Genomic DNA, 14,661 nt, shown 5'->3' with positions numbered 1-14,661 from the left:
AACTCTCCTTATCGGCTAACGAACTTCAATTCGATTGAAATACTAACTTGATCAAATTTCATCTTTATCACTTATCGACCTTCTCTGTCAATCGGCTATTATCTTCCCAATTTGAGTTCGAGTTGGAAACCGACTAGAGTGATTTGAACAATTGGCCGATGAGCTTTCAGTCAATAAATCTCTTTTCAAATTGATGACTACGGGTCGGCTGATAACTAAAGGCCTAACTTTTGTCTGACTCAACTTGGACCAAACGAAGTGTCCAATTATTCATCGGCCAACATTTCTGGCTACCAGCCCAAATTACTTGTTGAGAGGCTCATTGTAATTAGAAGTCATTCAATAACCATGCACATTAGCTATGTCCGAGTGAACATGCAAATGTGGGTACAAACATTGCTAGCGAACCAAATTTATTGGCCAAAATCCAAGTTGATAAGTTGGCTTCTATATTCACGCTCTAGTAAGTAAGTAATTGGACAACTTGATCAAATGACATTCGAGTAGATAAGTGAGTTGTTCATGAGTAAGCCAATGAACAAGTCTGAGTAGGACAACACGTGAATATATCTTATGGGTGGCCAACAAGTCAATGGATGCATGGAAGCCAATGAATATTTATGTTCAAATCGGCCAACGGAAGAATGAATCGGCAAATCGGCTAACGAAGGCCAACAAATAACTTACTCGAGTTTAGCCGATTGATAGAACTGGAGTTGGCCAACAAATGAGAGTGGCTTATGGAAGCCAACAAGTAAGCTACACCAAGGATTAGCCAACAAATGAAAAAATATCACAAGAAAGCCAATTTGTAGCTCTTGCTGGCCAACACATGAAAAATCTCAAGGAAGCCAACAAAGCTATTTTGGGTAAGCCAACAGATGAAAAAGTTCAAGTTGGCCAATTCGTAGATAAGTCTAAGTTGGCCAAGTAAGAGAAAGTAAGCCATAAAGGGAGACAATTTTCAAGTTAGCCAAAGTGAGGAAGGGTAAGCTAACAAGGGAAAATGACTTATGGAAGCCAACAAGCAATCTGTTTTGAGTAAGCCAACAAATGAAAAATCTCAATGTACTTACATGAGCATTGGCAAGCATAATTACCTATAGTGAGCCACGCTCATGATACCACCAGCGGTACCAACTACCGCCAACGGTGTGACCTACGGAAACACAGCCAAGCAGGCTACTGCCTGAGCCCCGGCTCACCCCCAGATCACTGCTGACGCGCCACGCCAAGATAGCTTCAGAGGCTCCAGAAGCTGGGAACTGAAGCTTATCAGTCCCACATTGAAAACATGGAAGAGCTCGGCCCCTTCCCCACCTATAAAAGGTTTTCTCATCTCTCCTCATTAATTACGCATTTACTACTTACTTGCTGTTATTCTGTCAACACAAATACATTGACTAACTTAGGCATCGGAGAAGAGAAGACCGCCCAACGCGGTCTCCCTCTGACGCCGCTTTGTATTTTACTTGACAGGTAGTGGAACCTCTGAGAACGTTGCAAGTAGCAGTCCGCCCATCGGACCAGCGTTAACAAAGACTTGGGCTACCGCTCAATCTTAAACATTAACACTCAAGTTGGCCAATAAGTAAGAAAATCCAAATTGGCCAACAAAAGAGAGTAAGCCATCAAGGGAGTCAATTTTCATTCAGGTTGGCTAGGTATCAAGTATTGTTCAGATTGGCCCTCTTTCAAAATATTTTATTTTATTTCAGATTGGCCCTCTTCTAAAATATATATATATATATATATATATATATATATTTCATCACTTCTTTTTTTTGTGGGAATGGTCCCTAGAAAGTTGTTGTTGCCAAGGTCTATGATGTGAAGAGAAGGAAGAGAGCACAATTGATGGGGAATATGTCCGCTTAAAAAGTTTGATCGCAATCGGAGCATATGTAACTTGGATGAGACATTTGATTTTCTCTGTAGAGGTATGCCTTCTATAAATCTATTGCCTCCAAGATCAATACTCAACTACTCGGTGCAATTTTGGAATATAGAAGAAGGAATCTGACCCCAAAATTACTGTTGCTCAGCTTCAATACTTTTAATGAGCTGGGAACACCCATTGTGTTTGAGCCCAAAAGTATTTTTAGCAAGATCCCTTAGGGGATTTAGCACAGCAGGCCGATACCTACTGCCCAAAAATAAGCCTACTTGAGTTTGGGTTATAGCTTCACTCATTCAGTGATCCATAAGGAAAACGAGCCATTATTGGAGTCAGGTAGCGGAGATCGAATAGAAAACTTTAATCAATAATCCTTCTATGGTAAGGAACAGTCGAAACCCTAGGTATAAATATCAGGTTTCAAGGACGAATTAAACACAACTCTCAAATCAACTAATCATACAAATTATCAAAGCCTCTCCGGAGCAAACCTACTCGCAACCTAGTTGCAACCCAGCGAAGCAAAGGTAACACCCTCGCAAACCAGCGAAGCTAAAGTCACGCTTTAGCAAAACCCGTGCTTTCTCCAAACTTCCCAGTGATTGCTCTGCTCAACCTATAACGTTGAGTATCGATTCGGTGTCGCGAAGAGATCACAACCAAAGCCTTATCCGTAAGGCAAGAAGTCCTTTTCCGAAAGGCATAGAGAAGAACCTGGTGACGAGGTTGGTGCTCTCCTCGTCCACGACATTTGATCAAGAAGTCAGGTCAAGGGATTCTCCGACGACTGCACCCCACGGTGCTGGCACACCTGCGCACACGCTCAAAAGAGACAGTTTGCACCCATACTGGTTTTGGAGCCAAACACATTGAACTGGGGATATTGCCAGCCAAATTGTTGTCCAAGACATCTACAACCAATATATGTGACCACAGACTACAAGCTTGAGGGAATTCTCCAGACAAGGGATTGCTTCTTAAAATAAGGACAAACAAACTTGACATATTGCATATAAAGGGTGGTATACTACCATTCGGGTGATTGTCAGATAGATATGAAACTTATTTGGAAAGTTTATGATTTATGTAATAAAAGTTTATGTATTTTTATTATGTAATTAATGCACATTTTATGCTGGGAAAGTGGAAGGAAAAATAAATTATTTAGAAGATGAAAGAATTCACTTTTCCCCATATTTTCCTTTCTTTAAAGAAAGTTGTTCATTTCCTTGTGCACACCAAACATAGGAAATGAAGAAATTTCATTTCCCATACCCTCAATTTCGTGAACCAAACAAGGCCTAAGAGTGCAAGAAGCATGTTGACATCATGTAGCCAGCCTAACTCATGCGCTGCTAAGGTTTAGGGAAGAGAGATGAGTCAACTTAGGGAAGAGAGATGAGTTAGGTGTGGTTCCATGAGCCACTCTCATTGGCCAACATTTCTGGCTACCGGCCCAAATTACTTGTTGAGCAGCTCATTGTAATTAGAAGTCATTCAATAACCATGCACATTAGCTATGTTCTAGTGAACATGCAAATGTCGGTTCAAACAAATACTAACACTATATATGACTATGTCCTGTGTAAAACTGAACCAACTGTGTGAATGATTGAACAGCTAGGTGGATGAATAGTTATATTCTAGCATGTGTTCATGAGTACCCTGTTATTTTTGCTTAGTTAGCTCTCTCTCATATTGGCATGTGTTCATGAGCCATGTTATTTATGGACAAAATAAGAACCATATGCAAGTTTCCTCTATTGTTTATGGCTTTATGCCGGTTCAGAATCAAAACTAGCATTGCACTTCATTGAGAGCCAACCTATAGTTATGCATAACCTGAGTGAAAGAATATGTCAAACAGAGGAACTTAGAGCTCACCATAGAATTAGTCATGGGTTGGTAGTGTGGCTGAAGTGGGTTCGTTTGCAATTAGTTAATTCAAAATCTCCACTTAATAAATGAATACTAAACAATATTCTCGCTGGAATTTAGCCATTTCCTTTACATCTCTAAGTCACCAAACCAGTATTTTTCGTACCAAAAAGTCTAGCTTCTAATCTACTGGTCAATTAGAGAAAAAGGAAAGTTCGGAAAAGGTACTATGAGGCGGTGATAAAATATAGAAATTTGGACAGCCGCCGGCGGGCATAAACTTTTTTCTGTCTATTAAGAGTCTTATCCACCAGCAAACAGTGTACTGCTGCTGCATAACCATTTTCCATGGCAAAGAAACCGGTGAAATACTCTGTGGTACTCTATTTATCTCTCTCTCTCTTGGGTACCTTTTGTGTCTGTCACTGTGTGTATGAATTATACGTGGCAAGTTACTGCATGAAAGAGTTGAGTATTGAAATGCCCTTAAACAGGTGGATGCTTTCACCGACTCAGCTTTCAAGGGGAATCCAGCAGCAGTTTGCTTTCTAGAGGAAGACAGAGATGATCAATGGATGCAAGCTCTGGCCACGGAGTTCAATCTCTCTCAGACAGGTTACTTGACTCGCCTCAATGGCTCGGACCACTCGCCTTCTTTGACTTCCACACCAAGGTTCAAACTCAGATGGTTTACTCCTGTTACAGAGGTCTGAGCTCACCTCTATTTACTACTTCCCTTCATAAAGTAAAAATGATCCATGAGTTCTCTGGGAGTTTCTAGCTTTCATCCGGGTCCATGTAATTTTTATCATCGGTTGAAAAAACTTGATCTTCAACAAGAACTTTGTGAAAATGATTCCTTTTAGATATTTGGCTCCTGATATATTTGATGTGACAATTGACTTATACTGATATATAGAATTCTTGTTAAGCTTGGTATAAATACTTAAAATAGTATCCTTTTGCAGGTTAAGCTTTGTGGTCATGCAACATTAGCGGCTGCTTATACCCTGTTTATGTCTGGTTTGATTGATTCCGACGTTATTGAGTTTTCGACCTTGTCTGGAATTCTAACAGCTAAAAAGGTTGTAGATCATGTTAAGGCAGCCAACGGTTCACATTTAAAAAATGGTGAAGCACGAGATAACTATTTTATTGAACTGAATTTTCCTGCTGACCCATCTTCTGAATTCAATTCTGCTGAGGTTTCGTTTATTTCCAACGCCTTGGGGGGTGCTCCTGTGGTTGAAATAATGAGGACAGTTGCAGATAATCTACTTGTAAATCCTGCATTCCCTTTTCTTGATGTGATATTCATATTTTCCTTTTTGATAAACAATGGCATGAATGATTAGGCTGTTACGATATGCATCACTATTTGAATATGTTTTCCAAATTCCAATATTTGTGTTTCTAAATACTGCGGAGTTAAGCATGTGCTAATTCATTGAGACTTGTTACATTTTCCAGGTGGTGCTTGCATCTGGAAAGACTGTTGCAGATTTGTTGCCACAGTTAGATGCAATTGAAAAATGTCCAGGTACTGGAGTGATTGTAACAGGAGTTGCTCCTCCAGAGTCTGGATTTGATTTTATCAGTAGATTCTTCTGCCCGAAATTCGGGATCAATGAGGTAAGGATGCTAGCAGGTTTCTTTCTAGCTAGTACAATAGTACTGCCTGATATCTTCGGGAACCAAATTTTTTGTTCCACTTTGAAGTTTCTATCATCGATGCTCAACTCCATTTAAGAACAAAAACTAACATGCTTTTGTGTTCCAAGGATCCTGTTTGTGGGAGTGCACATTGTGGCTTAGCACCATACTGGTGCAAGAAACTGGGAAAGTGTGATGTTGTTGCATGTCAGGTAACATCTGTGCACTAATCATAACTTTATCAATTTTGTCCGTTCATATATTATGATGATATATTACTACAATTGTGTACTTAATTTCAGGCATCACCTAGAGGGGGAACACTGTACATTCATCTGGATGAGAAAAATCAAAGGGTGCTACTCCGAGGGAAGGCGGTTACTGTGATGGAAGGAACTGTTCTAGTTTGACCTCGTGTTTAATTTTCCACTATGCAAGTGAAAAACATTTGAAAGAAATAAATCTAATTGGTGGAAAGATCCCCTTACATTGAACTGAGATTACACCTTTCATCATAAGTTCTCCATCTTATTGGCATCTTGAAAGATACTGGTGCTGTCCAGTTGTCATCTTTGCTAGCTAATTGATGTCAGCTAGCTTTGTTAGCTCTCTATCTCATATTTACACATTTCACTTGGGATTTTAGACAAAATGCATGGAAACCAAGTACAACCAATCCCAGCTACTGTAACTCTGTCAAACCACAATTTTTTTAGAACGTTGTTAAGAGATTGTAAAATAGCTAGTTATCCCTTATGTACGAAAGTAGATTAGACCAAAATTTAAATGTTCAATCTGACAGGATCCACCCTGGAATCTGAAATGGCTCTACGAGGCTCACCTTAGAAGATATTTACCAAAAATTTGGCGGAACTTCTTCTAAAAGTGAAATACTCAAAACCTGTAGAAAAAACAATTGCTCCTCTAATACCAAATGTCATCCTCAACTCCTGGAGCCACACTGCTCCTCGAATCACAACAAACTCCACAACACAACACAAATCTCAACCTAAGAACATTTAACCCATAGGTAATCAGAGCAATCTTGTACACAAGATATACAAGAAAATAAACTAGAAAGATAAAGGATCGATCAATCCTATATTGCGGAAGCAGCGTATGCCTTGACTCCATGTACGTCTGACCTTAAACTAATCGGATCTGCAAACTGGGCGTTTGAAACCGAAGGTCCCAAGGGAAGCTAATTGAAAAAAGTTAGCGTGAGTGGACTAAAAATAAATAATAGAATAACTGAAATCGAAAATCAAACTTTAATACTTTCCCGCTTGCCTCTTAAAAGAAATCATTGATGCATGCATTTGTTTTCTTTCGAATTAGCGATTTATTTATTTATTTATCGTATCATTCATTGAGCTTATGATTTGCATTGGAAAACTGGCTTGAGTTTGGAATTCTATTTTGGTTTGTTATTTGGATTTATGATTTAGGTTGAGTTTCAACAAATTATTTTCTGAAATTAAATATTATATTTTTATTCGCCAATGTTGATATTTCTGAAAGACTTTCGAAAATGGGATTTTCGATGGATTTATATTTCTCAATTATTTATCGGCTTTCGCTTTTGGCATTGGGAATGCTTTAGTGATGATTTCGGTTTTGGATTATTTTTTATGATTTACAATTTATAATTTAATCTTGCTTATTTGTTATTGATTCGAGAATATTTTGGCGTATGAGACAAGTCATTGAATTTAATTTATTTATTTTTGAGATTTTTCAAGTACAGTTGGAGACCACACTCGTGCTTTTATTTGCAAGATTTTGAGGAAGCTTTATGGATTTCGGCTTTTGGTTTTCGCAATGTTTTCTTTCACCATACTTGGGTTGCTTTATTTTTAGTTTTCCTCCTCACGTGTGTTGCAGTCGAGGCTCCTTCTCACTTACTTTGTGTTTGTGGGTCGGAGTCAAGGATTGAGCCTGGGAGGCTCCTTTGTCGTATGGTGATTTCTTCTTCCCCTTACTCTACTAATACTTGACTAGCGGGGCTAGTCTGATTTTGCTTATCCTGTGGGGCTGGTATGTTGTTACAAGATTTCTAATTTAAAGAAAAATGATTTATTATTGTTGCATGCATCGTTGGTTTCTTTTAAGAAGCAAGCAGGAAAGTATTAAAGTTTTATTTTCGATTTTAGTTATTCTATTATTTATTTTTCGTCCACTCACGCTAACGTTTTTCGATTACTTTCCCTTGGGCCCTTCGGTTTTAAATGTCCAGTTTGCAGACCAGATTAGTTGAGGTAGGGAGTACATGGAGTCGAGTCATACACTGCTTTAGCATTGTACGATTTATCGATCCTTTATCTTTCTATTTTATTTTCTTGTATATCTTGTGTATTAGATTGCTCTGATTACCTGTGTGCTAAATGTTCTTCAGTTGAGATTTGTGTTGTGTTGTGGAGTTTGTTGTGATTCGGGGAGCAACGTGGCTCCAAGAGTTGAGGATGGTGTTTGATATTAGAAGTGTAATTGTCTTTCTACAGGTCTTGGGTAGTCTACTCTTATGGGAAGTTTCGCCAAATTTTTTATAGAATTTCTTCCAAGGTGAGTCCTGTAGGGCCACTTCGGATTTTAGGGTAAAATCCGAGGCGAATCTTGTCACAATCAACGTATGGAAATTAAATGACAAAAATGGGCAAAACACAAGAATTTGTATACTTAGTAAAACCCTCAATGTAAAGTAAACAACTGAAGAGTTAAGGCTTGAAGTCCCAATGATCAAGCACACGCTATAAGAATGTAAGCAATTTACAAGGAAGACTTACAACCACGCGGATAACAGCCCACACAGTTACCTCTAACTAGGCAATTTCTAGCCAATTGAACTACCTTTATCAATCTACTCACTGCTTCTAGTACTGCACTTCCATTCGTCTCAAATTCTTCAAACTTCAATCCTTGTGTATATATGCTTGATTCCCAACTGATCTTGTAGTATGACATGAATGATTTATGAAAAGACATTGACTTGCTAATTCACCTTAACATAGAACAAATGAGTTATCAAACCTATAATTTTTTTTTTTTAAATTACTTTGCTTTTGAATAAAACTGCACTGTTTCAATTTTGCAAAGCGTAAATTAAAAAACTTTGACTTGCACTAATTCTCTTTGGCATACAAGTCAAAAGTCAAACCTACAAAAAAAAATTACTTTGCTTTTGAGTAAAACTGGATTTTGAGTAAAATTGCACTATTTCAGTTCTGCAAAGCGTACTTTAAAAAACATGTTTGCTAACTCTATATATGGGTAAAAGAAAGACTCGCCCTAAAACTATTAGAGTATGATCAAAATTATTAAACAGTTTGACACCTAATACAAAACATATTTTTCAAAGAGATAACGGATAAAAAGATATTTTATCATAAAGATAAAAATATATGATTAACCAAAAGAGAACAATTCGAAGACTTAAACACTACTACAAATACTGCCTATAAGGACACCCTACAAGGACATCTTTTAGTTGTAGTGTCCTAAAATCCTTTTAAGGACGAGCGGGAAAAAAAACAGGGCAACAGAAGCCCTTTTTTGGCCAAAATTAAACTTTCCCACACAAAGGCGCCCCTTTTTTTGGGCCAAATGTTAAACTCCCTCTCCCTTTCCCTCCCTCTCTCTCTCTCTCTCTCTCTCCCTCGTTTCTCCCATTTGCCCTCTCCTCATGTCGAATAACCAAATTGTGGAGCTCAGATTCTTTAGCTCTGAGCAAAAAAAATTCACTTACCACGAATGGGTAATTTTCTCTCCTTTCAATCTGACTATGGCATTTTCATTATGCTTTTTCCCAAACAGAAAATTTGGGAGATTTATCGGAGCTGACATTCTCTCTCTCTCTCTCTCTCTCTCTTGTGTTGATTAAAACAGCCGTCGATCTATCTCTGTTAGGTTTTCCAGTCCTTCAATTCCAGTCAAAATTTAGTTGTGTGTGGGTGTAAATTCCATTTAGGGATTTGAGGAGGAGTTGTTGGAGAAGGAGGTGACGAAGGCGGCGGAGTCGCTGTCGTCTCGCACACTTAACCCACGAACCCAACACACCCATTTATCCAGAACGCACTCAACTCCTCCGTCGTCCATTCTAAGACCGGTGTGTCGTTTCTGTCAGTCTTGGCTGGGACTCGGCGATTTCTGGGATTTGGGTTGATTCCTCTCTTATGGCAGTCCCTCATTCTTAAGGTTTTGTTTGCCCAGGTACCTTTGCCTCTTTGTCTGTTTATTTTTTGATGTTATATCATTCTGAAGAACAACTATACACTAGTTTATACTAGCTCCATTTTCTCTTTTTGTTTAGTTTATAGTTGAGAGGAAGATAAAAAATACATCTATATTCCAGATAGTTTGCATCTCAGTGATTCTCTGATAAGTAATGTGGCTTGATGTTTTGCTATTTTGTTTATTATTTTGCTAAAGTGCTTTGTCCTTGAGGGCATGATATCTGATCCAGCAAAACAAGGAAATACAGTCCTGATTCCTGAACCATGTCCTTCCAGCTTCACAATTGGCAAATGGTAATGGGATCCAGCAAAACAAGGAAACACACTCCTGAACACTGCTGTTTATGCATATGGTATCATATTTCTCTTCTCTCCTTCTAAATTTTGTTTCTTTTTGTTGTTGAATTTTTCAAAGTTGTATAGGATAAGCTACACTATCAGCTCAGTCACTCAGTGTGCGCATTGGAACATGACATTTGAAAACTAAAGGTCTTTATTTGTAGTTTTACCTTGATGGATTTTTGCATGGGAAGAAAGATAAGTTCTTACTTAACAGTATCGCTTGTTACATGTTTATTAACATGTGTTATTTACCATGTTTCAAATTCATCATCTGTGAAGGTTAGCACATCCATGATGGCTGCCTTCCAATGCAAATCAGATTTGAGGCTCAAAATGTGGAAGAATTTTTTGGTTGAACTTTAGTTACTTAGAGCTTGTCAGATTAGATTCTCTAATTGGGATTTTTATGTGTAGGGTCTCTCCGTTGGACTACTAAGACAAGCTACATATACCATAGCTCATCTTGGATCATTCAGGTGAGTGTTTTTCAGCATTCCGAACTCGAGTCAAATTGCATTCTGCTACTTTATAGAATTTAGATTTGTTTATTTAAAGCTTTGTTATGGTCACTCCCATTTTCTGAATCTTGTTAAGTAAGTTTATCCTGTGATACCATATCCTCTGCCGCTTAACTCTTGTAACCATTAGTTCCGTCAATTGCATTCTGATGTGATTTTAATCTATTTACCTACTTGGGTGACATTAATGAACATCGCCTTCATTGCAGGTTGATGTTTTCACCAACTCTTCCGGAGCATGTGCTGCTTTTATTTCTAATATGGACGACAATAATGACAAAAGAGTAGTATTTCGTTATGTGTCATATCATCTACCAGCATGGTCAGTTAGCATACTGGCTGACTACAAGACTGCAGTATTTAACATAGCAAAGGTAGATACTCAGTTTCTTGAGCCTGCATTCTTCCAAACATTTTGAATCCCAATCTCCTTCCCGCCAAGATATTTTATTTCAAATTGTTAAGATGTTTTGCGTATCTTATACATACATATGAATGCATACATGTCTGTCTTTATATGTGTGTGTGTGTGTGTGTGTACATATATATGTAGAGTTGTAGACAGTCTGCTTCTTAGACAAGCCGCATTCGAACTCTGAAGCCCCAAGTTTTTGTTGTGTAACACTTTGGTAGAGAGTTTGAATTAGAACTCTCTTGCACTTGGGTCTACAATTTACAGTACTTCATCATGAATTTTGTTTTTTTTTGGTAATTTGTGCTTTTACAAGTAATCTGCAGATAAAATACTGGTGAAATAGTTATGAGAAATGCCCTATGCTTATCCTTAATTTTGATTTATCATTTTGCTCAATTAGGATTTATAGTTGAATATAAAATTTTCCAACAAGTAGCATCCCAAACTTCTGTAGTTGAGATGGCATCTGAAACTAAAGGCATGAAAGGTCTTAAGTGGGAGGTATTTGTGGAGAAAGCTGGGATCTGGGGTGAAGCTGACTTTGGATTTGTAGATCACATCAATACCACAAAAGTTACCACTACCTGTGGTATACAACTAAGGTTTGTCTTTCCTCATGATGCATTAATTTCTTAAAAAGCAGGATTCTAGGGACATCCACCGACTTGGTTTTTGAATGGTAACTTTACACCAATATGAAATTGCCTAGACTTCTAAAAATTAGAATTGTATGTTTCCACTAGGCACACATGATGGGCACATTTTAAATTTCCCTCTGAAATTGCAAAATAAGTAGTTTAAATTTCCTCCTCCTTTGCCACCTTACTGGTACCCTGTTCATTAACCTTTATATGAATATCGAGGGGTGTTAATTAGCCTCCAGAGTAGTTGTGTTTTAATATTACTAGTTAAGGGACTTATTTCCTTGCAAGGTTGAATACCACTAAACACTATTTCAAAGACAAACTAATATCAGAATAGGCAAGGGAAATCTCTCAAGGACAGAAACATTGTAGCTTTATTTTTTCTTGACTTTGAGGTGGCTGTTCATTTTGAATCGATGGACATGTGAAAAAAAAAAAAAAAAAAATTGCATGGGTTTCATATAATTTACTTTGATATTATCTTTGGAGCTTTATATTTTATCTGACTACCTTTGCTTGTTGTTTTTCGCGCTCAATCAATTTGCTCATTAAAAAGAAAAGTAATCTCTTTGACTCCTAATATTCCCTAATGGCAGCATATTTGTTGATGAAAATGAAGAGTTCTTAAAGAAAGGAAGCTCACCAGTACTTCTAATTGAATCAAAAGGCCATGCTCTCCATGCTTTTGTCAATGATGAACTTCAAGGTTATTTTCTCATTTAAAAGAGTTATGGTTTAGTATTTCATTTCTTGGTTATGTTCGGTTGACTATTCATATGGCAAATTTATGCAGATTTACTTCTTCTGTGTAAATTTTCTTCTTCAACACTGCTAGATATAAGCTTATGTCCTAAAGTTAACTAGTGGCTATTTTTGTGTAGAAAATGTGGTTTCTATATTGAGCAGAGGAAGATGAAATCGGATCGGAAAGAGGTAAGTAACCTAAACGCTGATACCATGTAGAAAATGTGGTTTCTATATTGATTCAATCGAATTACAGTGTGCAATTATATAGCTAAGGTAATTTGATTGTTATGCTACTGTTACAATAAGTTATAAACAGTATTCAATGGTATAAATATAAAGAATCAAAACTGATGTTCAGCTTTGATTTCATGGATCTTCAGTTACACAAATCTCTCTAACATTTTGAGACATGCGTTTCCAGCTAGCATGTATATACATATTATAGCTGGCTCTTTAGCAGTCAATTCTTTATCTTTTTTGCCCTAATGCTACATTTTTAATGACTTGGTGCTCGTTTCTTTGTACTCTTAAAATGCTGGATGATGAACTTCAAGGTTATTTTCTTATTTAAAAGAGTTATGGTTTAGTATTTCATTTCTTGGTTATGTTCGGTTGAGTATTCATATGGCAAATTTATGCAGATTTACTTCTGTGTAAATTTTCTTCTTCAACACTGCTAGATATAAGCTTATGTCCCCAAGTTAACTTGTGGCTATTTTTGAGACATGCGTTTCCTGGCATGTATATACATATTATAGCTGGATCTTTAGCAGTCAATTCTTTATCTTTTTTGCCCTAATGCTACATTTTCAATGACTTAATGCTCGTTTCTTTGTACTCTTAGAATGCTGGTTCATTTTATTTGTGGGTAGGGGCAGGATTAACTAGTACAGTTGATTTGTCTGCACATAATTGTACCTACAAGGTATTCTCTCTCTCTCTCTCTCTCTCTCTCTCCGCCTTTATTTATTTTTTTCTTTTTATACTTTTGCTCATGGAAAACAAGAGAACTTTGAATACATCACTACCCAATGGCAACCAGTTTAAAATGTTACACTATTTGAAATACAGTGAACTTTAACTCGAAACTTTCATTTTGAATGCTGGAGCTGCCTCTAATGAACCCTGAGCTCTTCCTTACAGTGGGCATCAAACCACCCAAGGCATGTTTTATATAGTATTGCTGACTTCATACTATTAGTGACATATTATTAATTCTGATTTGAAATGTTTCAAACCACTCAGGGCATCAAACCACCCTGGGCGTGTTTCATACTATTGCTGATTTGAAATTTAACATTATAACCTATTGTTATTGATTTTGCTTTCTCAATTCTTTATGTATAGGTGTAACTACCATTTACTTCTATGTTCCCAATTCTTAGAAAGGAATAACTTGAGGATTCTTGTGGTCTTTGATAATATTATACGGCTATTAGGTACATAACACATTCTAGCAGTTATCTAATTGTATGTTTTCTGGGTTGTTTATTTAGGATATTATTTGGCAAGGAGATATAAGTGGAGTTAATGCAGTGCTGCAGTTATTCATGGTTGATATCCAATCAGAAGATTAGTATTCATTAATTTATTTTTTCTAGTTCATTTTGTAGTCACTTCAGAGAAGATTATAGAGTATTCATTAAGTTATTTTTTTTCTAGTTCATTTTGTAGTCACTGCGGACTTATTTTGTATGTATATTAATGTATTTTAGTGAGTAATATAGTCCTTTTGGTGGTTTTCAGATGCTTTGGATATTTTTTTTTGGATAGTTTTCAACTTTTAAGGACACATATTATGAGTCTTTACAAGCAAAGGATGACACTTTCATTTTGTTTTGTGGACACAAGAAATGTGTCCTAGTAGAGAACATTTCTATTGATATGAGAACATGTTTTATTGTCCTCTAATGGATACAAGGACACTTATTTTGCACATTTAAGGACACAGTTTATGTGTCGTAGTAGGGAAAAGAGGACACATTTCTATTGATGTGAGAACGCATTTTGTGTGTCCTCTATTGGATACAAGGACACGTTATTTTGGTCTTTAAGGACACAGTTTAAGTGTCCTTGTAGGGAAAAGAGGACACTTTTCCCATGTCCTTGTATGTGACTTATAATGACTCCCGGATAGAGGACACGTTTTTTGGGTGTCCTTAAATGTAATAGAGGACTCATTTCCAATGTCCTTAAATCATTTTTTTGTAGTAGTGAAAGTATGATATATACACACACAGTATTCAATTGCCTTTGGAAAACAAAAACATCACAGACACCGGACCAAGCAGTAATACCACACAGGCTTCTTTGAGATGGAAGCACAACTCAATCATGC

At 37.1% G+C, this 14,661-nt stretch overlaps 1 protein-coding gene and 1 long non-coding RNA gene across 2 annotated transcripts; both read left to right on the top strand.

The window, feature by feature from the left end:
• The first annotated feature begins 3,995 nt into the window (after nucleotides 1–3,995).
• On the top strand, nucleotides 3,996–6,033 carry LOC112169225 (uncharacterized isomerase BH0283). The gene is made up of 6 exons (XM_024306225.2): nucleotides 3,996–4,153; nucleotides 4,270–4,482; nucleotides 4,744–5,055; nucleotides 5,246–5,407; nucleotides 5,557–5,640; nucleotides 5,731–6,033. The coding sequence occupies exons 1-6, from the start codon at nucleotides 4,124–4,126 to the stop codon at nucleotides 5,836–5,838; spliced, it is 909 nt and encodes a 302-aa protein (XP_024161993.1). The 5' UTR covers nucleotides 3,996–4,123; the 3' UTR covers nucleotides 5,839–6,033.
• A 2,999-nt stretch (nucleotides 6,034–9,032) lies between these two features.
• On the top strand, nucleotides 9,033–14,047 carry LOC121050228. Its single transcript, XR_005802418.1, has 9 exons — nucleotides 9,033–9,179; nucleotides 9,311–9,634; nucleotides 9,854–10,010; nucleotides 10,414–10,475; nucleotides 10,727–10,891; nucleotides 11,387–11,534; nucleotides 12,173–12,282; nucleotides 12,458–13,248; nucleotides 13,395–14,047. It is a non-coding gene; the product is annotated as an uncharacterized LOC121050228 (long non-coding RNA).
• The last annotated feature ends 614 nt before the right edge of the window (nucleotides 14,048–14,661 follow it).

This window comes from Rosa chinensis, chromosome 6 (assembly GCF_002994745.2).
Source record: "Rosa chinensis cultivar Old Blush chromosome 6, RchiOBHm-V2, whole genome shotgun sequence".
Taxonomy (NCBI): Eukaryota; Viridiplantae; Streptophyta; class Magnoliopsida; order Rosales; family Rosaceae; genus Rosa; species Rosa chinensis.
This window is presented reverse-complemented; position numbering and strand designations above follow the sequence as displayed.

What these genes read in the sequence shown, in the direction of transcription:
- LOC112169225 (XM_024306225.2), top strand. Translation starts at nt 4,124, where the DNA reads ATGGCAAAGAAACCGGTGAAATACTCTGTG. An exon ending in AACCGGTGAAATACTCTGTG is followed by an intron (nt 4,154 to 4,269) that starts GTACTCTATTTA and finishes GCCCTTAAACAG; the next exon opens with GTGGATGCTTTCACCGACTC. An exon ending in GTGATGTTGTTGCATGTCAG is followed by an intron (nt 5,641 to 5,730) that starts GTAACATCTGTG and finishes ACTTAATTTCAG; the next exon opens with GCATCACCTAGAGGGGGAAC.